Here is a 27,978-nt window from a genome sequence, read left to right as displayed (position 1 = left end):
GGAACATTAAGTTGAGACATAAAAAAACTCTTTCAACTTAGGTACATGTAACTTTAATAGGAAAAAAACCACACAAACCTGGAAAATTTCTGCACTCAAATTGCCTTGTGACTGACTATCTTTAGAATCCCTCATTAAAGAAAAACTAGCAGTATAAACTGCGGATAATATATAATGAAAGTGCTAGAAAGTCTACAGTCATCTCCAGTCTGCAGATCTGCTTCAATTAAAAGACGTTGCTCTCTCCAAATGAAAAATGAATGAATTTATACATTTTAAGTTAAAATAAAATGTTTAAGCTATATGTGTGTAACATTTTGTGATTTCCAGCTTCAACTAACTTTTTGACTAACAATTACTGGTCTCAGTCATGACAGGTAAGAGATCTTCTCTTGTGATGCCAACAGGATGTCAATCCCCTCCTCCTCTCTACATGCTAAGAAGTAGGAACTTCTGCAGAGTCCTATGTCAATGAGACCTGTGTTTTTACTAAAAAGAAATTTCTATGTGTTCAGACGATGCCCCTCCTGCCGCCCCGCCCCCCATGACTCTGGTTGTTGTATACTTTTTTTTGTTTTTTTGAGATGGAGCCTCACTCTGTTGGCCAGGCTGGAGTGCAGTGGTACAATCTGCTTACTGCAACCTCTGCCTCCCAGGTTCAAGTGATTCTCATGACTCACCCTCCCAAGTAGCTGGAATTACAGGCACCAAGCCCAGCTAATTTTTTATTTTTAGTAGTGATGGGGCTTCACCATGTTGGTTAGGCTGGTCTTGAACTCCTGGCCGTAAGTGATTCACATACCTTGGCCTTCCAGAGTGCTGAGATTACAGGTATGAGTCACCACACCTGGCCTCTGTGGTGTACTTTCAATAAATGAAGTGTCATTTAGGTAAAAGACAAATGGATATTTTTATTTTTTAATTTTTTTTAGTTTTCTATATGCTTATTTCTCTAAGAAAAACAAATGAATATTAAATATTTTACTGGAGAAAGGGAAGGTGGCTTGAGTTTCAAATGTGCTATGAAGAAATTCTGGTATAAGGGAAGGAGTACCAGTTCGGAAGTCAGGGGACCTAGAACCAATCAGGTCTGTGGCTTATTTGCTGTTTAGGCAAATTACTTAACCTCTCTAGTACTTGGCATTCTGATAGAGAAAAAGAGGAGACTGCACTAAATCGTTTCCAGAATTTCTTTCATTTCACCACTTCCAGTGAAGGTGGTTACAGGGCCAGAGAAGTAGTGGAGCCAAGAGAAATCTCATTCCACAGAGGCCTTTTAAATGAAGACAGACATACCCTTAAGCGAGACCTTAATAACTGGTCTACAGAATACTAGAGAGAATGTGTCCTTTCCAAGTCTTATCCGCCTAGATCAGTTTGAGAGCAATCTTTTTTTTTCCTTTGAGATGGAGTTTCCCTCTTGTTGCCCAGGCTGGAGTACAGTGGCGCAATCCTGGCTCACCACAACCTCTGCCTCCCGGGTTCAAGCGATTCTCCTGCCTCAGCCTCCCAAGTAGCTGGGATTACAGGCATGCGCCACCATGCCCGGCTAACTTTGTATTTTTAGTAGAGACGGGGTTCCTCCATGTTGGTCAAGCTGATCTCGAACTCCTGAGTTCGGGTGATCATCCTGCCTTGGCTTCCCAAAATGCTGGGATTACAGGCATGAGCCACTGCATGCGGCCTGATGTTAATCTTTACTAGAGTCAAGCATTCATTCCTTGTCTTGTTTCCAGAGTTAACGATATACTGCCATCTTGTGTTCAATGGTTTTTCCACAATCAAAACTCACTAATGTCAAGACAGTCTGAGAAGTAACACTTTTCCCCAAGTCAATTTTCCTTTATGGTTTCTAGAATAGTATTCACAATCGAAACTGTATGAAGAAGTACTTTAAAAATGGAACTGTTAGCAAAATCCACACTAACAAAACAGTTTGCTAATTATCATAATGCAGACCACCCCCAGGAAATCATTCTTTCATTCATTTATATAACATTTACAGTCCTAAATGTAAAACATAAATAAATCTTGGTCATCGTTCTTAAGCAGGTTATCTATCGAGGGAGACGGACATAAGATCCCGTCAGGACAGTGCAATAGTAAGACTATCAAAGTGTGCACAACGAATGTTCTGAGGAAGTACCTGGAGAGAACTAAACACCCTAAGAGCTCTGGCAATCCCATCTCACATTCCTCTATGCTCTCTTTAGCTCCAAGGAGCTGTCTGACATGTCAACATTTCCATAATTCAAAAATATATCGGAATGCCCACCATGTGAACAAAACAGACAAAACGTTCCTGCCCTCATGCTGTTCACATTCTTTTTTCAGTCTTAATCCCCCACCCCACCAAAAACCCCAAAATACTCAGAACTTCCATGTGTTCAGAAGATACTACCTGGGCAACACAGAGGTCTGATGAGATTTTCAACTCTGGGTATAAATTGGAAACCAGTTCACTAGTACTTGTATTGTGTACCAGGACTGTGTGTCTGTAAGACCTCAGAGGTGATGTGCCACCTCTGTTGAGAAGCACTCCCTTAAGAGATAATATCCAATGATCAAGGCAAATGCTTCGTTTCCTTTTTAAAAGAGGATAAAATAAGATAAACTGGACTTTTCTGTGTCTGTTTTAATGTGCATCCCTTGAATTTGTGCAAAACTCAGCCATTACAGCTATGTCAAAATGAATAACTGCTGAAACAGTACACTCAGGGAATTTCTAAATGTCACAAGGCACATAGACTACAAGTATTTATTGATCACTTATTATGTAAATAGCATTTCTGGGTGATATAAAATTCACACTGGAGAAGGACACTAAATACAAATGGCTTTTATAGCTCAGATGGAGCAGTTGGCAGATGTAACCTGTGTGGCTTTCAAACATCATAGCAATTCTACAAAAACCACAGCTGTCCTGGTGAGCACACAAACAGCTCACAAGCCTCTGGTCTCCCTATCCTCTTATGCTCTGAGAGGCCTTCAATCCTAAAGAAGCCAAGTCCCAAACAGCAACTCCCTTTGGATTTACATTACTATTCTCAAACCTGGAGAGACATTAGAATCACCTGAAAATCATTTTTAAAAGATGCTGCAGCCTCATCACTCTCTGGAGATGGGAGATGAGGTTGAAACTCAAGCTTCTATAGTTTTAAAAGCTTCCCAGGTGATTCTGATGCATAGCAAGGTTGGAAACCACTGGGCTATACCTTAGAAGGGAAAGAGAACAACTAGTTAAAAGTCACAAAATCTGAAAGGTCAGTAGAATAGAAAAAGTACAAGAAAACTATTTCATTATAAAACATTCACAGAGCATTAAGGTATATGTTATTTCTTACCCATCTGACTGTGTTCTTAGCTCAAGGACTTTGAACCTTTGTCTTCCAATTGCTTTCACTTTCACTATCTCAATTCCAAAATCCTGTTCTTCTCGATAGGCATATATCTCTGCTGTTGTTCCAAACTGTGCTTCCCTTTCCTGTATATTGCTTCCAAGACAATTTTAAAAGGAAAGAATTTTGAACATTTGAGTTTTAAATATATGCAAAGTATGCAAAAGCAATACATATGGGTAAACAATTTACAGACTCAACCCTTACTACAAAGCTAGTATTTTATTTATTTATTTGTTTGAGACACAGTGTGGCTGCGTTACCCAGACTAGAGTGCAGTGGCATGATCTCAGCTTGCTGCAACCTCTGCCTCCCAGTTTCAAGTGATTCTCCTGCCCCAGCCGCCTGAGTAGCTGGGATTACAGGCACACACCACCACGCCTGGCTAATTTTTATTATTTTAGTAGGGACGGGGTTTCACCATGTTCGTCAGGCTGGTCTCAAACTCCCAACGTCAGATGATCCACCCGCCTCGGCCTCCCAAAGTGCTCGGAGTATAGGCGTGAGCTACCATGCCCGGCCAATTTTATTTATTTTTAAATCACATGGGGGATATAGAAGGAGGATTCAGGAAGTACAATTAGAGAACTTTAGGAAAAGAATAGATTTCTAGTCACTGAAAATAATTCAGAACTTACAGGGGTTTAAACTCATTTCCCAAACCAAACATTCTTTCACTCTGTCAAATGACTTATTTCTGCTGCTTACTGGCAGCACTGTACTGGGGTGGGAGCTTCCTGTATGTATTTCCTGCCTCTACTGCAGATTTCCTTTATTTGCCACGAGATACTTAACATTCAGCTTCAATTTAAAGGGTACAACCTATGAATTTTGAGAGACAGGGAAAGAAAAGACCATTCTTTTGGAAAAGTAATCCTTTAGGTTAAAATAAAAAAGCACTTTCTCTTTAATAAAGACAGTTATTGAAACCAAGATTCCAGAAATGTTTTTCATCAAATATAAATGGTTAAAAATTTTTCAAATACCAGAAAGTTAAATTGTGTATGAAGGTGTAGCGCTGAGTTAGATGGTAATTAAATGAACAAAAATACTCCAACTTGCACTATGAAACTTCTACTTAACCAAACTCCTAACCTCACATTCTTACCCAACCTCTCCTGTACATGCAAAATAACAGCCTGCTTTGGCTTCAACAATGACCACCGCAATTACCCATGAGAGGAAATGTATTAAGCAAATGGACTCTAATATTTTACCTGTATGCAAGAACAGCAAAGGTTCTATCTTTCTGAATTAAATTCCGCACCATACTGACTTCTTGAGGGTGAAAAAGCTGAAGAGGCAATGTCTGTCCGGGAATCAGGATCATCATCACCTGTGGCAGAACTGGAATCACCTGACAGCTGTCGTCATCGTGCAAAGTCCTGCCATGAAATTCTTCCATATCAGCGCCTAGGTACTATTTAAGAACATATATAGGTACAGTGTCATGATCGATATGTAATAAAAATATAAGCTCAACAGACTAAACAGCAAATCACATTAAAAGAATTACAGGCCAGGCACAGTGGCTCACACCTGCAATCCCAGGACTTTGGGAGGCCGAGGTGGGCGGATCACCTGAGGTCAGGAGTTCAAGACCAACCTGGCCAACATGGTGAAACCCTGTTGCTACTAAAACTACAAAAATTAGTTGGGTGTGGTGGTGGACGCCTGTAATCCTAGCTACTCAGGAGGCTGAGGCAGGGGAATCACTTGAACCCAGGAGGTGGAGGCTGCAGTGAGCCGAGATTGTGCCACTGCAGTCACTCGAGCTTGGGTGACAGAGCAACACTCTGTCTGAAAAAAAAAAAAAAAAAAAAAATACAAATGGGGTTACAAATACTTAATAAATGTGGTATATAAGCATCCCATGTGAAAATGTAATTTTTAATCTAACTTTAACTCTTAGAAGAATTTCTAATCTTTTATGAAGATTATCTCACAAACACAGAAATTCAAGAATTTTTTTAATACAAAGTATTTTATTTTTACCAAGAAATCTCTCTTATGTCCAAATATCACAAACAGCAAGTAAAAAATGTATGCTCAGTAACACTCTAGTACCTAGAAGTACAGAGAAGTATTTAATAGCTCAGTTACTAGAAAGACTATAAAAAGCAACAATTCTTCAAACAATTCCACCACAACATAGTATTAAGCTTCTTCAAAATTATAGTTAAATGTTTATCTACTGGCAAATAGCCCATGTCCTCATCCACAATTTCTGATATCTAGTAATACAAATATCAGTCACTTGTTTTTATGAACTTTTATCTACATTTAAATATGTATCTATTATATTAGATCTATCACTAAATTACATACTGTATGTGATGTTGGCAGACTGGTGTCAAAATTTATGATGTTTGGTTTTTTGGCTTCTTTACTATCCTGGTCTTCAACTTCCATTTCATCTTCTTCCTCACTCTCTGCTGTAAGAGTAGAATATTGTAAGAAAAAAAAATGAATGAAAACCTTTCAAACACATAATTCCTTCTTCAAAAAAGGGGTACTTCTAAAACCACATGCATTTGGTAAACTCTACAGTACTGTGAAGAGGCACTCAGAGGGCTGGGGTCTATGCTGGGCTCTGTCAGTAGCGACTTTTTTTTTTAAGTCAACTGTGAATTTTAGAATAGTTTAACATTTATAGAGAAGTTGCAAAGATAATACAGAGTGCTCCTGTATGTCACACATCTTTTTCCCCTATAGTTAATTTATATCAGTATGGTACATTTGCCACAACGAAGGAATCAGTCTTGGTACATTACTATAACTAAACTTCACATTTTATTTGGATCCCCTTAGTTTTTATCTAATCTTTTTGTGTTCCAGGATCCCACATTACATTTAGTTATCATGTCTCCCTACCCTCCTCTGGGCTAGTGTGGTTTTCAGACTTTGCTTGTTTCTGAGTTTTGAGGAGTACTGGTCAGGTATTTTGAAAAGCATCCCTCAACTGGGTTTTGTTTGATGTAATTCCCACGATTAGACTGAGGATACGTGTTTTAGGGAGGAAAAAGTGAAGCGTTGTTATTCTTTTGTTTTTTAGAAATGGGGTCTGTCGCCAATGTGCTGTTTTTATTACATATCAAGCCTACATATTATGAACTAGTCCTGTTGTTAACCTTGATCACCTGGCTAAAGCAGTATGTGTCAGGTTTTCCCACTATAAAGTTCCTTTCCCCCTCCTTTTCACATTTTACTCTTTGGAAGCAAATCACTAGGTGTAGCCTCCACTTAAGCGGTGATGAGTTATGCTCCACTCCCTTGAAAGGGAAATACCTATATACGTTATTTAAAATTCTTCTATATGGGAGATTTTTCTCTTCTCCCTCACCAGAAACTAATTTTAACACCTTAGACAACTCATTCTGCCCAATTAAATTTTAGTTTCCTCATCTGCAAAATGATAGGCTTAAACACGTCAACCTCTAACGTTCTCTCAAACTCTCAACTTCAAAGAGTTCCTACATAAGTAAGAAAAGAAACCAAAGCAGGCAAGATCCGTTAATTAAAACAGAGAAAGATAATCTGACAGGAAGAATTTCACAGCATTTTTCTAGTGATAACATTTCCTTGGCTGTCACTACATGATTTTAAAGTGGAGGCCAGGTGTAGTGGCTCACACCTGTAATCCCAGCACTTTGGGAGGACGAGGCAGGCAGATCACTTGAGGTCAGGAGTTCAAGACCAGCCTGGCCAACATGCTGAAACCCCATCTCTACTAAAAACACAAAAGTTAGCCGGGTGTGGTCGCAGGTGCCTGTAATCCCAGTTACTGGGGAGGCTGAGGCAGGAGAATTGCTGGAACCCAAGAGGCAGAGGTTGCAGTGAGCTGAGATTGTGCTACTGCACTCCAGCCTGGGTGACAGAGCAAGATTCCATCTCAAAAGAAAAAAACAAATTTTTGCAATCATTTTCATACTATTTTGCTTAGTAATTTTAAATTTAAAAATAAAGCTGCATGAAGCATAAAACATTTTAGAAGAACGTCTTAGAAAACTAGATGTTACCAATGACAGCAAAGAAAATTAGAAAATGCTACACAATACAAATGCTATTATACTAACTGTGAGTCTGTCCTTTTCATACAAACTATGAGTAAATTTCCTATCCTAGACCAGTAATTCTCAACCACAGGTGATTGTGCCCCTCAGGGGATATTGGTTGTAATAACTAAGGCAGTCTGACTGGCATCTAGTGGGTAGAGGCCAAGGATGCAGCTAAATATCCTACAATGCAAAAGACAATCCCACCCAAAGAATTCTCCAGCCCAAAAGTCAGGTGCTGAGGTTGGGAAACCCTGGCCTAGACTAACAATAAAGAATTACTGAATCTCATTTCTCACCTCCCAGTTCCCGTATTTTTAAATGCCCCAAATAAACTTCTAAATCAATAAAATATCAATACAAAATCATTTTTTTCCTTTACATATCATTATTTAAGTCAAACCACCTGTAGCCAGGTCCACGACAGAAAATAAAAATGTTTTTCAATATGGTAACTGCCTTGGACTTTCCATTTATTGTTACAATTTCCCAGATATAAAACTTTGTCAAAAACAGAATTACTTCAACTTATAGTAAACAGTCAATGGTCTAACACTTCATACAAATTTTCCTTGGAACATGTAAGTTTCACCAAGAGATAAAACAGAGCAATCTAAATGGATGAGAAAAATATTCTGTATCAAATTCTTTGTATTTCCAACGCTGACAGAGCACTTGGCATGCAGCACGATCCACTTTATTGCTGTACTACAGAAAGTTTAAAAGATAAACTATTAGTTCAAAGGCTGGAATTAATATTGTTAAAAATTTACATTTTAACTCTTCTTACTCCTAGTCTCTAAATAATTTCTTTAGTAACATTTTTCATAAATATGGCTAAAACCCACTTTCCCCTACTCAGTTATGTTTATTGTTTCATTTGCCTAGGATAAATTCTTCACATCTCAACTATAAAGCTTTTTGTTGGAACTTAGAGGACTTACTCTTCAGAACAACTCGTACTACATGGAATTATGGAAAGTCCAATGTTTTTCTACAAATAAAATTTACATAATTTGGAAAGGCATTATTGCTATATCTACATCATCTCTGGGTCCTCTCCTGATGTTTTTCTGAAACACACACACACACACACACACACACAAACACGCTGACTGTTCAGAGCTATCACAGTGAAGTCTGATGACTCATCTCATGCAGAGGCACCATGTGAAATGCCGACAGAACATCAGTATCCTTCCTCTTCTATTTACCATTCTCCCTGAAACACCGGATTTGGCACAGAGAGTAGGGCTAATGTCTCTGAAAAAACAGCTCAGCTTTCCATCAAAGGCTGGCACACTTACCCTTGTGTCAATTCAGCTAGGATGACTTCAAGAACAACCACTGACTACGTTTTACTTTTACAGAAAAGTTCTCTCCTATATGGTGGGTGTGCACTCAGTCTCTTCCATGCTGCTACTAGTGGATAAATTAATCTTCCAAGCATAGATTTCCTTAGGCAATTACCTGAAACCGAAAACTGTTTCTTGGCAATCCACGGGAAAAACCCCAAACTCACTGGTAAGATATGCCAGTTTCCCAGCAACTTAAATCCAATCTACCTCCTAGGCCTTATGTTCCACAACCATATCCTAAGTATGTGTTTTTGGATGTCTCCTGATCTACCTTGAAAGGCTTTTTCCCAACTCCGCTGACCCTTGAACAACTTCTGCCTCTGAAGAACCACAATAGCATTCATTTATCCGGCCCTAAATCAACTGCCTGTGCAGTTGATTTATGTTTAGTTATATTCTCAGCAGCCCCGCCTAGACAGTAAACCTCAAGTACCAGATTGTGTATTATCTCTCGTTTCATCTCCACAACACCTAACATACTTGATTAACGAAGGGACTCAGTTAATAGTCCCAAGTTTGGATGATACGCCCTTTGGAAAGCATCTCTTAAAAGGCATTGCATGAGAAGTTCATACAATATTCCATGCCTTTTTTTTTTTTTCTGGTCAGTATTTCAACACAAGGCCAAAGTCTAAACATTTCACACAACATACAGGAAAAAGAAAAACTAACTATCTCTGATAAAGCATAATCGTACATGCCTGAGAAAAACAGACCAACAGTAAGAAAAACAAAATAGAGAAGGGATTTAGAGATATAATGACAGACACACCCGCGAGAGAATCCTAACTCTGCTGTGTGACCTTGCGCAAGTCACTGAACTAATCTGCAATCCAATACTCGCTTATCAATTCGGAAACTGAAAAGTGATGTGGAAAGGATTAAAAGGCGAAATGCAGGCAAAGCGTTAACTGCAAGGCTCGTAACACGGTTAGTGCTTAGTACATGTTAGCTATCACTCTTATTAAAAGGAAGGAAACCAGCAAAAGTAACAGCTGTGAATCTGACCCGGCCCTCTAGTTCCAGAGCATTTCCTAGGACCTACACTCAGGACACAGGGAGGATGGAGAGAATGAATTTCCTGTTCTTAAGAGCAAATGTCCCCCGACACCCTGGCTCACGGCTCGGGGCAACAGAGCAGCGAAGAAGGTGCTGCGACTCCATCGCTGGCCAAGGGCCGACGTGAAGCAGCCTCCCGGTACGGCCCTGCTGGGCTGGCTGGCCAGTCTCGGCGTCCCCACACCCGCCTCCCAGGCCCAGCTGCACTGTTAGCGGCTCCGGGCCTCGCCGCACTCCTGACTACAGGGAACTACTCCGGGCGGTTACCAGGCAAGAGCGGCAGGTGATTGCCCATGTTGTGCGCAGCGTCCTGCTGATCTCCTTCGCCGGCCATGTCTGTTTACCCGCAAAGGAGGCTGGGACAGGGCGGTGCCGGAGACTCCGGGGGAGGGTCCGCGTCTCGCCGCTGCCGCGCACCGGGGCCACAGCGACCCCTGGCGGCCCCAGAGGAGCAGACGGCGGCGCGTACCCGGGCCTGGGAGTGATGCCCTAGGCGAGAGGGACAATTACAGGCCTGCGCTCCGCACCGGGGACAGAACGCTGTCCCCCGCCATCCACGGCTGAGTGCCCGGCGTACACGCTACAGAGCCCTCACGTTGTTCCAGCCTTTAGCATGACTTATTTAATCGTGCTATTTTGCATATGGAGAAACTGAGGCTGAGAGCCTTTAGTCTCCACCTTGTTTTTAAACGAAGATGGTAGGGAGTAAATAGAAAGCTGTTCATGCAGCATTAGTTTCAATTCTTAAAATATGAAGCATATATAAAATAAGCATATATATGAAGGCTGGGGAAATCCATCAGTTATTCTGAGGGTGGTTAAATTATTGCTGATTTTCTTCAGTAGTTTCAATATATGTACATGTAACTTCAATAACTTCAGTAGTTTCCATATATGTACATTACATGACAAAATTAACAAGTATTAATCAGAAACATACTTGAAATGATGATTGCACAGAATGGAAAAACGCCTATAATTGGTAAATAAAATTGTCTGAATATAAACTAACCTACTCATTATGACTTCAGCTATGTAAAAACAAGTCACTGTGGCAAAAAAGAAATAAAGACTATGTAAAAAATGAAGATAATTCTGTTATAAAGGTGGAGTTGTGACTGGCAAGATATTTGTTTTGGAGGGTGGACAAAAGTTTTCGTAGTGTATTTTCAATATCATTTTTTCGGTGAGTAAGGAAAACTGAAAAATCCTTAAATGAGATACAACAGCTGAACATGGTAGAGGTGGTGGTAGGTGGAGGCTGAGAGGCAGCAGCAGCATTGCTCAACAGAAAAGTCATGGATCTGAGATTTGAAAAAATGATTTCAGAAAATTTGCCTCCCTGGTAAGTTACAAGCGGAAAACTCCCTTGTGACAGAAGCTTATGAATCATTCCTGTGTCATTTTGCCTCCTGTCTCCAAATCAGTCTGTGGTCTTGGTCAAATCACTTATGGCCTCAGGCATTAATTCACCCGTTTGCAAAATAAGAATAAACCAAATAGTGTCTCCTATTTGTTCCTGTTAATAATGTCTGCAATATACGATTAGGTTAATAACAATTACATATACTACATAACGAGTTAACAGAGTTAAGGTGATCACTCCAGTCCATTGAAGGATGATTCTATGCCAGAATACCAGAACAGAACGATGAGGGAATGGCCGGTGTATGGGTATGCGTGTGTGTGCAAACGTGAAAGAGAGAACGCGGGCAAGCAGGGAGCATGCACTAAGTAATACGTGTGTGTGTTTGATGCTGTAGCATTATCAGTCTCATTATAGTTTGTAGAATTTCAATAACCTGTGCTTACCTGCAGCAGAATTTTCTTTATGCAAGCATCTAGTTTCTTAACAAGTAAGCTCTGACTTTCCAGTCGTTCTCCTCAGAGGTGATATCAGAATTGTCTGAACCCTGGGTCAATCAAGAATTCTCTGGACAAGAAAGCACAGCTGTAAGCCTGGTGGAGTCCACAGATGTGGCTGGAGAAGCACTGTTTTTCTTTCTTCTTTTGTGCATTGCTACAGGTCACCAGAGCTCACATCTGCATATCGTTTACTCCCTCATTCTCCTCCTTTTCTCCCCTCTCTTCACATTCACCATCTGCTCCCTCCTTCATTTTATCCCTCCAGAGTCTACCCAGTCATCCATAGCTACACCTTTCAATAGAGATAAGAACAGATGATCATTGAACAAAAATATCTAAGCAAGTAGGTTTCTTGGATTAAGCACTGGTTATTAAAACCAAAAGGAAAACACAATCATTTACCATTTATGTTTAATTTGGTAACTTTATCCTGAAAGAAGATAACATACTGAGTTGTCCCTCACATTTCCTCTTGCTTGCATGAAGTATCAATGGATAAGGAACTCTGCAAACCAGAGGGAAAAGAAATATATAGGTTCATAGATCACTGTGTTACAGCTCAAGAATTAACTTTAATAGTACAGAATTAAGGGTAGTAGAAGATGGGAGAAAACATAAATGAAAAAGACCATCATTCTTTCAATTTCTGGCTTCTACACAATATTAGCAGCAAGGGATATGTATACTGGGAGAAGACATTTCTGTCTCCCCCCTACCCCCTTTTTTTTTTTTTTTTTTTGTATTTTCTCTCTCTCTCTCTCTCTCCCCCCACCATATAGATAGATAGAGAGATAAATAGAGAGATAATTTTTTTTTTTTTTTCTAGCGACAGGGTCTTGCTCTGTCCCAGGCTGTAGTGCAGTAGTGCAATCTTTGGCTTACTACAACTGCCACCTCCTGGGCTCAAGTGATCTTCCCGCCTCAGCCTCCAGAGTAGCTGGGACCGTAGGCACCAGCCACCACAGCCAGCTAATTTTTGTATTTTTTGTAGAGATGGGGTTTTGTCACGTTGCCCAGGCTGATCTCCAACTCCTAAGTTTAAGTAGTCTGCCCACCTCTACCTCCCAAAGTGCTGGGATTAAGGGATTAAGGCATGAGCCACCATGCCCAGCCTCTATATATTTTTTTAATGTATTAAAGAATGCTACTACTCTTGTCTAAGCAGTTGATTATCTCTTGCCTGGAGTATGGCAATAGCATCAATCCCGGTTTCTTGTCTTCTACCCTTAGTTCTTACAGTGCTTTCTCAACAAAGTCTGAGCGATCCTGTTAAAGCGCAAGTCAGATTATGTGACTCCCCACTCAGTACCCTTCCTTGGCTCCCCATCTCCCTTGCAGTGGCCCTTATAGTGCACAGTGGGCCCCCTGTATCCTTCCCTGATGTCACTTCACTACTGCTCTGTGGGCTTTCCCTCCCCTCCATCAACACTGACCACCTGCTTCCACAACCACGTGGACCCATGGCCACCTGAGGGCATTTGCAACTGCCTTTTCCTTTGGCTGGAATGCTCTCCTCCTGCACAGATGCATGACTTTCTCCCTTGTAACTTCCACATCTTGGGTCAAATACCCCTTCCTTGGGGAGTCCTTCCCACACTACCCAGTGTCAGATTGTGACCCTCTTCCCCGACTTGCCACCATTTTCTACCCTTCTTCTCTGCTTCATTTGCCTTTATCTAAGCATTTCTCAACTTTCAAAATACTATGCGACCTGGATAAGATAGTGAGACCCTGTTTCCAAAATAATAATAATAATATAATAATAAAATACTCTGAGGCTTACTTTTAAAAACAGTCTCATTTCTCCCCACTCAAAGGTATAAAGTCTGGATGGGGGATTTCTGCTCCCAAGAACAGGTTCTGGCATTTAAAAGCTGCTCAAAAAATGTTCATTAAATGAAAGATGAATTGCACAGTTCTGGCAGACACCGATTTCTTACCGACTCAACAGCAATTCCTCTTTCCTTCCTTGCCAAGAACTCTAATTTTGTTTGGGGCAATAGTATACTCTGCTATGAGGTCATGTTTTGCTGTAAGCCTATAATAATGAGCCCACTCTATTCCCCCAAGCTCCTCTATGGCTGATGATATCACCTGACCCGGTCCTGGCTAATGACACCTAGAGAAAGTCAGCTTGGTAACTTCTAAGGATGATGAAGAGGGAAGACAACTTTAACAAGAGATTTTCCTCCATGATGAAAGGCAAAGATGTCATTCCTTCCCACTTCCTGCTGGGATGAAGATTAAGACCCCTATTGGTTTGATGGATAAAACCAGCCAACCTAGTCCAAAGATCCAAAATTGTTTTTAAAGGTAATTGTGGACTTCAGAAAAAGCAAAGGTAGATTAACTTGTAGGCGTATTTGGTTACCATTTTTTGAATAGATGAATTCATTAATTTTGGAAGTGCATAAATCTTCCAATGCTTTCTCCCTTGGGGCAAAAGCACAGGTGAGACAAGCAGCTCCACGGACATGTTCCTCTCACAGTGCCCAGTTCCCTCGGCCACTCTGTGAGATGCAGGTCACAAACAGGTGACCTCTCAAGCTAGAGGCTTTCTTGCCCTGTGTGGTATTTTGAGTTTTTGAGTTATATGATTGCCAGCCAGCATTTGGCCATTGAAGAATACACATACCAATATTGGTTTCCTGCTTCTCTTTAAAACTGGGAAGATTTGGCCACCGTAAGTCAGATTCATGCATGGAAACAATTATCTCTGACTAAATAACAATGCCTGGTTTAATTGGGGCAACCCCTGTTGGTCACAGTAGCCAACCAGCCAGTGTGTGTGTGTGTGTGTGTGTGTGTGTGTGTGTGTGTGTGTTACCTGCCTTGGTCTGGCCTGCATTTGTGTGTGCAACCACTTATATGAGTGTGTAGCAATTGATAGAGCAACCCCACATTGGGATTTGGCCAGGAGAGCCTTGGTATGTGTTTGGTGTATCAGCATAACTACCAGAGCAGCCCCACCTCTTGCCCCATTCCACTCTTCAAAGTGTGCCAGTTTGTACAATAAATTGTGCTACATATAGAGCAGTAGAGGTGCTTGCAGCACCGTGATGGGGCTATGTGGACATCATGATCTGCCTGGGGAGTCCCATTCATATTCAGCCTCCCTTGACAAGGAAGGATCATAACTATGGATCTTTAAATCCTTTGTAGCTCTCTGATTCAGTCATAGAGAATCATGTGCATGAATTTTCTTAGAACTATGCTAGTTGTGCTGTTGCTAACTTAAAATAAAGAGTCTTTAGAATTAAATCAGGGTAATTCTCAAGTTCCCAGTCCACAGAGGCTACAAACAGTTTCCTAAACTTGCCCCAGTGGAAAAATCTTTTAAACTTTTTGGCAACCTATGTATCAGGAAAAATAGTAACGTATTCAGGAATGCATTTTTTTTTTTTTTTTAAAGTCTACTTCTTACCATCAAGCACAGGGGCTGGAAGTCATGGCTGTGGAATGTGTATGGCAGCATCTTATCCTGTAAATCCCAGAGTTATGAGGGAATGAAAGATGGATCTTGTCAGCTTTATGCAGATCTAGAGAGAAGAAAAACAGGGAAGCCTGCTCTGTTAGCAGGCAGAAAACCAGAGGTAGTAAGGGTATTTCATAGCCCCTTTAAAATGTTGACAATTTTATTAATGACTCAGTTTCATATTTCAGTAATATGGTGAATAATTTGGGATTTGAAAAAAATATGTTTATATGCAACTTTCCCTGCTACAGTAATATTTTCAGGTACACTAGAGCCTATACAAGTCCCAGGCATGTTGGATTTTTGCCAAAAATGATTATTTGTGATGATACTTAATGTTGCAATTTACTGAGACTTCCTGCCACTACTTCTGTCTCTGACTTGACAGGTAAAGTAGGGAAGATTTTTGTAAGATAGAAAATTTTGGGCAATTTATGGTTTTTCAGCTTGTATGCAAAACTGTGTTCATGACTCACCCAATAGCTTGTCCTGACACTACGTGCTGTTTCCACTGGAAGCAAAGGCGTACAGAATATTGCAGAGGGATGAATACAAAGCAGGGAGAGAGGAGACCTCGGTTCTAGTCATTGCCTTGGTTCTACCTGTAACTTTTGTTGGGGTATTTCAATGTCTTCCTCCTTGCACTTGTATTCTTGGTCTTGCACATAAGGGTTTACAAAGGCCAGGATATGTGAGGTTTTGCTACAGTAACAAAAATTTTAGCAGCTTAACCAATAGAGGTGTATTTTTTGCTCAAAGCAAACATTCTATGGATTTGGTGACTCTCCAGGGCACCATGTTCTCTATTGACAGATCACCAGTGAAGGCTGCTTTGGTCTTGTGGAAACTTCACATCAGTATGTGCTTCTATAATTGCAGACTGCCCATGGCTGAAGGAAAAAGCTTGGAGAATTGAACACTGTCTCTTAAATGCTTCTGCCTGGAAGAGAAACATATTACCTTCACTTGTATTTCACTGGCCAAGGCGAATCCCAGGGCTCAGTCTAACTTCAAGGGAGCAGAGTAGTCTAATACTCTGTGTAGAAAAAGTGGAACTTGGTTACATTTGTAATCTCTGCCACAGGGTGGTACTAACTTAGTGATTTTCATATCTGTGTACATATGTTGATATATGCATACATACATACAAATGTATGCGTGCATACACATATATATTCACATGTATAAGCCTCAAAATTATTTGCTCAGAGGAAATCTTACATGGAAATGTAAGTATAGCAAATGAATGTAGAACTACACTGAGGATGATGTTCTTGGCTTTCATCACCCTTCTGTACTTCAGGAAGACCAACGTTTCACAATCCCTGGACAGTTGTAAAATGCTATCATGCTATTCAGTGGTCAGAAACAGAGTAACTTCTTAAGAAACTAGCTTAAAAATAACAGACCAGCATAATTACTAAAATCAGATGTAAGTAGAATCATGTAACTGAGAAGACCTATACTGTATGAAAAGGTTTACCAACTCACAAAGAAACTGAGAAGAGAGACAAAAAACAGATCAAATAACAGTCTAAATAAATATCATTCGCAATAGCATGAAGAGGATTTGGGTCCCCAAATCCTAGTAAATATATCCTTTGCTGCAACTGACATTAGCTTACTATTTGTATATAGGGAAACAGAAAATTTTAGAACCTAGGTGTTAATTAGGGAAGATATTGAATATGAAGTTACTAATGGATGCATGAGTAACGTAGCTTTTAATTAATGAAAAATAGAAAGATGGATATAAGAGTCCAATAATGTGTTTCAGTAAAGGAGTTAACTGAAAAGCCATAAGGCAGAAAAAGGCTAAAGTGACTTGCAAGACCAAGATGAGAACAGAACCCCAATGTGTTCAGAGACAAAAATCATGCTAATACTCTAGACTCTGAATTACTTGTCTATTCTTCAACTCAAATTAATAAACATAGTCACTGTATGTCTACTATGCACCAGGTATTTTTTACAGGAACCAGGGGTACAGCAGAAAAGAAAACAGACAGAAGAGTCCATTACCCTAAAGCTAATGAGCTAGCAGAGAAGAAAGATGACCAAAATGTAACCTCTGCCCTGGGCTGGATTACAGTTTGAGGGTGGAGGTTGGGAAGCAGGCACATAAACAGCATAACAGGTATCTAGTTAAGTAGGATACATTATTATATATTTTTTCTCCAAAGAAACAGTATGAACCATGATGGTTGCTGGAGAAGGAGTGTAGGGACCACCTCAGAGAAGAAAGATTAAGTAGAGGGTTTGTTTCAGCTACATTGTTTCAGCTGCTGGATTCAGCATGAACACCAGGCTAGTTAGTGTGGTGGCAGCAGCAGCAGCACATGGAGGCTTCTCTACCAACTAAATTTCAGGGGTGTCATCAGTTCTCTGTGTGTACTGATAGCAACAGCCACAATCGGAGCAATGAGAAGTTGGTAGGCCTTATAGTGTATGCATCTTAGATATACATACACTGAAAGGATTTACCATTCATTTTCCTTCATAAAAATTACTTGTAGACTTTAATTAGCCATCTAAGATATTAATCAAAATTAAAGATCCAAAATAGGGACTCTCATGATGTAGAAGGATTAACCTTTATTCTTTACTTCTAGAAATCTATCCCATGGAAATAATGCAAAAAGCAGACAAAATTGATCCAGAAAGATGTTTATATCAGCATTATGTGAAACATGCAAGACGGAAATGAGCTGAATAACAAATTGTGAGTTATCTGATATCTTTCCAATAAATGATTTCTCTGCTTTGGTAAGCCAGAGTCAATTTCTGTTGTTCATTACTGAAAACCCTGACATACAGACACACACACACAAACACACACAAACACACGTCTTCCCTGTCCACTTGTTACTGGGGCTTAGATCCAACTTAGTCCACAGAGGTGCATGCTTAGACAAAAGCTGTTTTTCTCAGCAAGTTGTATGCTTCTTGCATGTGTGTATATATAGGTAAAAAGAAATGCATAGACAAAATAATGCACACCAAAATAAATACTTTGAAACAGTGGGTACTTCTGGATACCAGGAGTTTTCTCTCTACTGGCTTCTAAAAGCTTCCTATTTTTCTAAGATGTCATAATTATAAGAAATTATACATAAAAATAATTATAATGAATTACTTTCATTATAAAAAAATTAAAAGGAGGTATGTTTTCTTCCAAAGAGGTCACACTAGTAGCTAAGACACACATATACAAATAATAGTATACATCCTAATGTGGCAAGTGCTGTCTATAAGAACTTTATGTTATGAGAGTATACCACATAGCAAATGACTTTAACTTTACTGGATGGAGGTACATCCTGGACCTGAGATCCATTCCTGTCTGAACAGGATCCCTGTGAACAGACCACAGCTTGGGCCCAGGATCAGGCTCTAAAGGTTACCATTGTTTTATTATGAATCTCCTACATACTTGGGATTTCTGTCAGCCTGACAGTACTTACTTCTAAATTAGAAGACTTAGTTCAGGTTCTGTCACTTATGAATGAACAAACATTTGTTAAACACTTACTCTGATCCAAAATCGATATCTGTGTTTTGCATGTGTTCCTTCATTGAACTTTACAGTCATCTTGAGAGGTTGGTGCTACTATCCCTATTTTTTGTGATCACAAGTCACTTTCTCCCTCTGAAAACCCAGGTTCAGGATAAATGATTTTCTAGGTCTCAATCAGCTTTCATTTTTTCTACAGCTTTGTGAATTCAGTCCTCTTCATATCTTAACTCACTGTGTGTTCCTTAACTTTTGTACTATTCACTTGGTCCTTCTTCCACCATTGCCTGGGTCAATCTCCAGATTCTTCCTCTTGCTTTAGATCTGTGGTCCTATTCTTACTGCTTTCAGTCCTATGTGATACTGCTCAGCTTCCCCCAAGACAGATGCCAGGGACGAGACATCAAGGGGTCTAAGAGATAAGGAGTGGATGTTGGTCTCAGTGTTTCTCAGGGTAGGGCTATGAGGCCATTGTACTCTACAAGGGGTCCTCCTGGATAGATACAAATGTATCCCTGAATGTTAAATCTTTTCTTTGGGGAGTGAAGACAAGCCTGTGGACTTTCATTTTGATGTGCAACTAAAGTTTTTTTTATTGATACAAATTTAAAATATGAATAACTAAAACTTGGTTTTCATAAACAAAAATTAGGGCATTATTAGACTTTGCTATACACTTTCATTTTATATTCTGTGAAGAAGTCTGGCAGTCAACCAATGCTTTGACAATATTGCAAAACTTCTACTGAGACTGTACAGGCATAGATCAAGGGGTTCCCACAACTTTCTGGAAGGGTACTATATTACTTACACAGTGTCAGCACTGTCTTAAGTTGGTTTGGGTTTGGGTTGTTGCTCTTATTGCATTAACTGAGTTGAGAAAAGTGTTGGAACTTGCTTTTGTTGTTCATTATGTTGATTGACTGATGCATTTTTTGCAATTTTTACTGTTACTGTGCCTACTCCAATTCTTGGTCTTCACAGAAGTATTTTGCTCTGCAAAGCAGGAATGCATAGGATGGGGAGGCTTAGGTCTTCTGCTCTGCCGTAATGAGTCAGCATCTAGAAAGTCTGAGCGCTGCTGATTTACAGCCCAGCTGGATGTCTTTTGAGCTTCATTACATGGCCATTTTCCTGTTGGCAGGAGTCTCTGTGCTGGCTGATGACCCTTGGGCAGCCACCATATTCCGATAAAGCAAATTGACTGTGCTGCTTTAAATTTATATCATGCCTGTTGCTGAAAAAGTAGGGAATCTGGGGATTATCCAGGCCCCTCCAACAAGCTCTCTTTACCAGGTTTGGGCCAGAAAGAAGAGAGTGGTGAAGCTCTTACTGTTCTGAAACACTTGAGCGTGAATCTTGCTGATGACAGAGATTGGCCCAATGCCTCGAGCAGAGATATAATCAATGATTACAAATAGCACTAATGCTTATAATTTAACCTTTTTCTTGCAAAAGTATTTCCTGTGTCACTCAGCTCAAAGGTCTTTTCTTCCAGGCACTTAGCACTTTATTTTGAAGTTTTGTTTTTCCATATCCAGTTCCACAGCTCTGCAGAATGTTGGTTGAGGTTAGGAACCACGCTTCACTCATCTTTGTACGCTCAGTGATAGCACAGAGTGAAATGTTGACAAACAATTGTTGGACTGAATTCAACTCAGAGGAGAAAGTCCGGCTTATGTCTAGTCATGGTATGTGCTATTCGAATGATGGCTTAGAGTGAGAACCCAGTCATCACTAAAAGTAGTATAGACCTCCGGTCCCCAGGATAGGATAGAAGAAAGAGGGAGATATTGAAGGTAATGAATACAACAACCTACATGTGTGGAATGCTTTCCACCAGCCATGTTCTAGGAGAGAGATTTTCATTCATTATTTGAGTTAATCCTTCAGATAGTCCCAAAGGTTGGTATCTGTAAGGCAACTTAAAGGGAACCAGGGAGTCAAAGCTCTGTGACTACTCAACAGCATCAAAGTAGCAGCACTGGGAATGCAAACTTAGAACTTGATAACTTCATTTAAAGACAATGAGGGGAATTAGTTGCTGAGAGGAAGAGCAGACTATGTGGGAGCAGGTAAAGGACAGAACATGGGAAAGTTATGATGTAAGCCTTGGCAAATGCAAGGGGCATTTCTTTCCTAGAAATAGAAGGGAAGAATGAATGATGGGGTAGGGTTTGGGCAACCTGAATAATGGTCCCCCGAAGAAATCTACATCCCTGTGAATACATCACCTTGCATGGCAAAATAGTCTTTGCATATGTGTTAAATTGAGGATTTTGAGATGGAGAATTTTTCCTGAAATATCTAGGTGGATTCAATCTAATCTCAGGGGTCCCTATTAGAAGGATGCAGGGCTGGGGACAGTGGCTCACATCTGCAATCCCAGCACTTCAGGAGACCGATGCAGGAAAATCGCTTGAGTTTGGGGGTTTGGGACCAGCTTAGGCAACACACTGAGACTTTGTCTCTATTTAGAAAATTAGCCAGGTATGGTGGCATGCACCCATAGTACCGGCTGCTTCGGAGGCTGAGGCAGGAGGATCGCTTGAACCCAGGAGGTTGAGATTGCAGTGAGCCATGATTACACCACTGCATGCCAGCCTGAGTGATAGAGGGAGACTCTGTCTCAGGAAAAAAAAAAAGATGCAGGAGGGTCAGAGACAGATTTGACAGGAGAAACAGAGGTCCAGTGATGTGGGACCACCGTGAGCCGAGGAATGCACCAGCCTCCGGAAGCTGAGAAAGGCAAGGAAAGGATTCTCTCAAGAGCCTCTAGAAGGGATGCAGCCTTGCCAACACCTTGATTTTAGTTGACTGAGACTAAATTTAGACTTCTGATATCCAGAACTATAAACATAAATTTGTTTTGTATGAAGCCACCAAGCTTGTGGTTGTTATAGTGGCACAAGAAAACTAATGCAGGGCGGAATGTGACTATACAGAGATCTTGAAGTGCAGAAAATGTTTTTGCAGCCAGAGTTTGTTTTGGGGTGAGGATGGAATAGAGTGAGCACCAGGGCGTTGTTCTTTAAAGTGGGCCTAGGACATCTGAGTGCCTGTTCACATGCAGATAGACCCCTGGGCCCTACCTTAGAACTTTCCAATCAGACTGCTCCTACAGTGACCCTCATGACTGTGTGTGCACTGCTGTGATGACAGTGATGAAGTTATAGCCTCTCCAGATAGACAAATAAATCCAAAGCTGACATCAGAATATTGATTTGCACTGGCCCTTGTTGATGGAAAAATTTAGACCAGAAATTGAATAGATGGGTTGCTCACTTCTCCCCACCAGCTGTGATCATGGAGATGTAATGTAAGTTAATTCACCCTTCATCACCTCTTTTTCAAATGATTGCCATATTGAAGTGTAGCATTAGGTACTGAGGACAGACAGTGGTGAACAAAACAGATGTGCCCCACCCTGTCCTAGAACCTACAGTTCTAATGGGGAAAGCAGACATTGATTACATAAACATGCCAGTATATAACATAAATGATGAATGTTATAAAGAGAAAGTCCATGGTGCTATGAACCTCTAATTGGAGGACCTGACCTGCCTGGGGAAGAAAGGCACAGGAAGTAATGTCTGAAACATTAGCAAGAGGTAACTAGGGAAGAGGGTGTGGGTCAGGGAGGGACAGCATAGCAGGAAAGGCATATGCAAGAACCCTGAGGCTGGAGAGACTCACTGAGGCCAGGGCTCAGGGAGAAAAGGTAAAAGTGGCTGAGGCTCACATCTGCAGTCACACCACTTTGGGAGACTGAGGCAGGAAAATCAATTGAGTTTGGGGTTTTAAGACCAGCTTAGGCAACACAGTGAGACCTTGTCTCTATTAAAAAAAAAAAAATTAGCCAGGTATGATGGCATGCACCAGTAGTACCAGCTACTTGGGAGCCTGAGGCAGGAGGATCGCTTGAGCCCAGGAGGTTGAGGTTGCAGATGACAAGAAAATTAGCTCCTTGTGGGCCATATTAAGAATTTTCACCCTCCCAAAAGCAGAATCTTATGACTAGGTTTGCATTTGGAAATCAGTATTTGGCTGCAAGGTGGAGGAACAGAAGAATCGGGACAAGTGTGGACTAGGAGACACCAATAAGGAGGCAGTGGCATTACTTGCCACAGTGCTTGAGACACAGAGGGGGCCCAATAAGCCTTAGTTCCCCACTCTCATTCTAGAAGGCTGCCAACACTGATTTGTCTTTTAAAGAAAGTCAGGTTTTCAGCTTACCCTGCACTTGAGAGCGAGCATAAATAAATCAATGAAGTCTATTTTCTCCAAATCTCTGACAGATCAGCAAGGGTAGGCAGCATCCACAGGTGAGAAAAGTGAAACTATTGGGCCTGTAAGGCAGTTCAGTTACATTCATACAATCATGCACAGGCAATGAGTAATCTAGAGTTTTCCTATGGGTTACTGCTTTGGGAGCACTTTGAGCCTAAATTTTGATTCCAGAGAAGGCAAAGAATAACTATCCTCACCCAGACAATTATCATCTGCAAGAACAAAGTGCAGAAAGCAAAGCAACAGTCAGTAAACATAAATAACCCACATCAAGAAATCTGTTTTTTTACTATAGTGACAAGAATTCTTGAAAGACCAACTAAAAGCAGATGGTAAAGGATCCTTTTCCAGAAGGTAAAGGATAAAAGATATGGATGCCATTGGCAATAATTTTTATGAGCCACATCTTTATGACTGGAAATTATTGATTACTGTAAAAGTTCCCTTAAGTCAGGAGACCTGCTATTACTTTTTATATCTCATTTACTATAATTTTTTATAGCTGTTTTAACAGTAAATCCTATTTTTGAATTTGAGTACGAAGATAAAAATGAATTAAATCTATCTGAATTGTTATTCTATCTGGCACTTCCAGGCTGTATGACCTTGGGCAGGTTACTCAAACTCTCTTACCTCTGTTTCCTCATCTTTCAAGTGGGAATGATAATAGTTTACCTCTTAAAGGGTCTTTGTGAGATGGATTATAATAACGTGGTGAAGCCTCAGAACAGGGCTGGCATGTGGTAAGCACGATCTCAAAGCCTAGCAATTGTAATCAAATAACCCCATTTTTCTAAGAGGTGGTTTTTCTCTCTCTTCTTTTATTGTTCTCCTGGTTCCCTACATCCTATTTAGCCCTTCAGAAATGGAACTATATGGATTTTTACCTCCCCTTCAGACATTTCCTCCTGGGTAAGTTCACGTAACTGTGTGCTCTAAGACAGAACTCTTAACAGTTAATTTACAAACCACAGCATGTTTGCTAGGGAACTCTCACCCTCCAGGAAGTTGCCTCGAGAGATAACAGCTTGCCCAGGAAAACGCCAGCAGTCACCAGCTCTACTGCCTGGTAGATAAGCTAGTATGAGGACCTTTGTCCTTGCTCACTTTCTCCCCTGTCTTATAAAAGTGCTCACTTTCTGCTCCAAAAGGGAAGCGGTACATTTAACGGTGGGATGCCTGTGCTTCTTCCTCTAAGCTAGCTTTGGAAATAAATCACTTTCTTTATGCCAGACCTCACTCTTGTTAATTGAACTCTGCTAGTGATGAGCAACTAACCCACATTTTAGTTACACTATTATACCTGCTATATCTCACTCAAATCTAGAGCCAAGTCCATTGTTTGTTGTATATCTTCTCCCACTCATTGGTTTGCCTTTTTGTTCTCTTGCCAGTAATTAACCTACTGTCTCTTAGCTCCAACCTCCCCGGGAGCTATTTGGCTTTGTGCCCCGCTAGGAGGTACTAGAGGGAAACCACAGGGCTGGAGAAAGAAGGGACTCACTCCTCCTGTCTGCTTCTTGCTCCTGGGAGCATAATGCTCGTCCTACTTCTCCAATGTCAGTGTGTTCCCGTAGGAGCAGTCACATCCAGTATGTAGTTTTTCCAACATTTGCAGAACCAGCCTTTCAACCTGTCAGAGATCCTGGCTGTAGCTGACCAGCACCTTCTCAGAGGACTGAATTTCAGCTCAATAGGCTGCTGCTTCCAGCTTCTGAGTTTAATAATGCCAACCTTTCCTTTTGTACTCTAGACCTGCAATTGTTACCTCCACGTTACCTTCATGTTCTCTTTTTGCCTTTTCAGTTACCTGGTTGCAATTCGGTATCTAGTTAGCAATTCTTTGTATTAAGCTCTCTTTTCATATAACTGGGGTGGTTTATGAAACCTGACTTATCCCTGACTGACACACATTCTTGTGGTGCTTTTTGATGAACTGTAGTTCTTACTTTGAATATAGTTCAATTTCCTAAAAAACTCTACAAATTAAAAAAATAGACAATCTGAAAGAAAACTGAGCAAGAGGCTTTCACATATACTTCATAAAAGGGTCTCCAAATGCCCAAACATGAGAGTATGTTCAACTTTCTTTGTAATTAGGAAAATGCAAATTTAAACTCTAATGAAATACCTACTAGACCAATTAATATTAAAAATAATGAAAATAACCAAAGTTAATGAGGATTTAGAGCAATGCAAACTCTCCTATGCTACAAGTATGAGTATAAATTGGTTACATCCACTTTGGAAAACTGCTTGGAAGTATTTGTGTTAGTCATATCTATACCAATGGCCCAGCAATTATAATCCTAAGTATATCCCTAGTTGAAATGCATGCATTTAAAAGCATGTACAAGGATGTTTGTAGAAACATCATCTATAGGCTGCTTTACCTATGGAGTAGCCATTCTTTATTCCTTTACTTTCCTAATGAACTTGCTTCCACTTAAAAAAAAAAAAAAGAAAAAAAGAAAGAAAGAAAAAAACAAATGTCATCTGCAGTAATTCCGGTTTGGAAGTAACATAGATATATATCCTCCAATGACAGAATGGATAAGCAAACTAAAATATATTTATACAGTGTGATATTATACAGTAATAAAAATAAATTATAGCTCCTCAGAGCATAGATAACTCTGACAAAATACTATCAAGCAAAAGAAGCCAAATATAAAATAATAAATACAATGTGATTCATTAACATAAAGGTCAAAAATTGGAGAAATGAATCTGGTGTTAGAAGTCAGGATGGTAATTACCCTTGGGCTAATGTAAGGCGTAAAGATTGGAAGGAAGATGAAAGGGGTTTCTAAGTTGGTGGTGTTCTATTTCTTGCTCTGAATGGTTTCATGGTTGTGATCATTCTGTTCATTGTGTGACAATTCATTGAGCTGTACATTTTGATCTATTGTACATGTGCTATATTTTAGTGAAAAGATTTAAAATACTTAAAAGCTTGATGTTTCAAATCGTCATTGAGCTTTTATTTGAAAAAAATTGTCAACTTTTCAGCTTCTCCCTTACTATTCCTTTTTTTTTTTTTTTTTCTTTGAGATGGAGTCTTGCTCTAGTGCCCAGTGTGGAGTGCAGTGATATGATCTCAGCTCACTGCAACCTCCGCCTCCTGGGTTCAAGTGATTCTCCTGCTTCAGTCTCCTGAGCAGCTGGGACTATGGGTGTCTGTCATCACGCCTGGCTAATTTTTGCATTTTTAGTAGAGATGGGGTTTCACCATCTTGATCAGGCCGGACTTGAACTCCTGACCTCAAGCGATCCTCCCACGTCAGCCTCCCAGAGTGCTGGGATTACAGGTGTGAGCCACAGTGCCCAGCCATCACTTACTATTAACTTTCTTTAGGACATGACTTCTATCTCTTTTCTTGGATTTCTCTACAGATTTAAAATACAAAACAAAACAAAGTTGCTTTAACCATTGGTTATGGTGCCAGATGTTGCCAACCAGGCTGACAACTCCTTTAACCTAGGGTTCTATTTGGTATTGAATCTCCAGGACTGAGAACACTGTCTGAATCCAGCAAGTGCTCAATAAGTATCTGTTAAATGCTAGGGGATTTTTGCCTAAAATATTTCATTACTATTCTCACAACTCTAATACAGTAACTTGCATAGAGAAAATGAACATATTTCAGAGTATAAAAATGAATTCTAAAAGCATAATTATAGTTTAAACTACATGGTGCTTCACAAAAAATTTGACTTCAAATTCTTTTAAACTATTCAATGAATTGTCATCAATTTCCTAGGTAAACTATATCACCATCCAAATATATTTTCTGCTTAGTTGGTTATTTTTTTCTGCCAAAGGTTTTAGACATCCAGGAAATTGTTATTTTGTTTTCTATTTTCTAGAAGATGCCAGTTGAAATTGTAGCGCTAACATCCTGTGGTAGCAATAGTGGTTAGTTCTGCTTGACCACAACTTTGCCAGCTGGTTGACTCTGGCAAATCCTTTTACTATGTTTGACATTAGGCTATTCATCGTTAAATGAAGAGGTTGGACTCGTTAAGGACACCAAATATGTGCCAAACTAGCCACAATTTCTTCCTCCCACCCTAGGCAGACATTGCTAATCAATCTCATTATACTTTTTCACTGAGTCCAAATGTAGCCTTAGAATTCTCAGCATAGTACACCAGAACCATAACTATCAATTGTTGTTCATAACTAGGCAAAACCTAGTTGTCAACCCTTAACTGGGTGATCCAAAATGTTCCATTCAATTCCAAAGTTCTATGGTCCTATGATCCATAAAAAGTAATATTCCCTGTGATAAGTCCAAGGCACTGCACAATCTTAAAGTGGATTCAGAATCAAAGAAAGATTACATTTTATTACTTACATTTTCAATGGTAAGAGTATTTTATTGCACTATCAGTCTTTGCAAATGGATAATCCATGTACAGTGCTCATTTAACACAACTCTTATCTATGTATTTCATTTCTATGATGATATTTAAAATTAGCACAGGGACACACATCAAGTATCCCCATAGAATGCAGATGTCTCAAATCTGAAATCCCTCTGTCCCTTAACAGTCAAGTCAATTTTCCTAAAACTTGACAGGGAGACATTTAGCGGGTCTCTTCATTCGGAGAGTGAATTTAGAAAAATCAGGAGCAAAGATCTAAGAAATTGCCTTAGCAAAGGTCTGAGGTTGGAAGTATTTGAATAATATTTTCATATTAGGTTTAACAGCAAATCTGAGTTTATTCTAAAGGCTCTGGGTGGACTTCTTTATCTAATGTTAAAATATATTGTGCTGATCACTGACAGCCTTTTAAGGCAGCATTACTTGATGGATGAAAGAAAACTGAGAAGTCTGTGGTATTGGAAACACTGTGGGTAATTCAAATATCAGACTGCTGGCAAATAATTAGTGCTTTCATTCAAATCTCCTTAAAGAAGTTGTGTCTTCAGCCTAGAAGTGGAACTCTTTTTAT

At 40.0% G+C, this 27,978-nt stretch overlaps 1 protein-coding gene across 1 annotated transcript in view; it reads right to left on the bottom strand.

Annotated features, from left to right (window-relative positions):
* Positions 1-10,234, bottom strand: part of CRBN (cereblon) — a 29,737-nt gene extending 19,503 nt beyond the window's left edge. The window contains exons 1-4 of the mRNA XM_023218592.1: positions 10,138-10,234; positions 5,727-5,833; positions 4,616-4,818; positions 3,345-3,494 (exon numbers count right to left, since the gene is read on the bottom strand). Coding sequence (XP_023074360.1) covers positions 3,345-3,494; positions 4,616-4,818; positions 5,727-5,833; positions 10,138-10,204 — 527 coding nt within the window. The 5' untranslated portion in view covers positions 10,205-10,234. The remainder of the gene's footprint in view (positions 1-3,344; positions 3,495-4,615; positions 4,819-5,726; positions 5,834-10,137) is intronic.
* Between the last annotated feature and the right edge of the window lie 17,744 nt (positions 10,235-27,978).

Source organism: Piliocolobus tephrosceles, chromosome 2 (genome assembly GCF_002776525.5).
Source record: "Piliocolobus tephrosceles isolate RC106 chromosome 2, ASM277652v3, whole genome shotgun sequence".
In the NCBI taxonomy this organism is placed as follows: Eukaryota; Metazoa; Chordata; class Mammalia; order Primates; family Cercopithecidae; genus Piliocolobus; species Piliocolobus tephrosceles.
The sequence above is the reverse complement of the archived record's forward strand: the minus strand, read 5'-3'. Positions and strand labels throughout refer to the sequence as shown.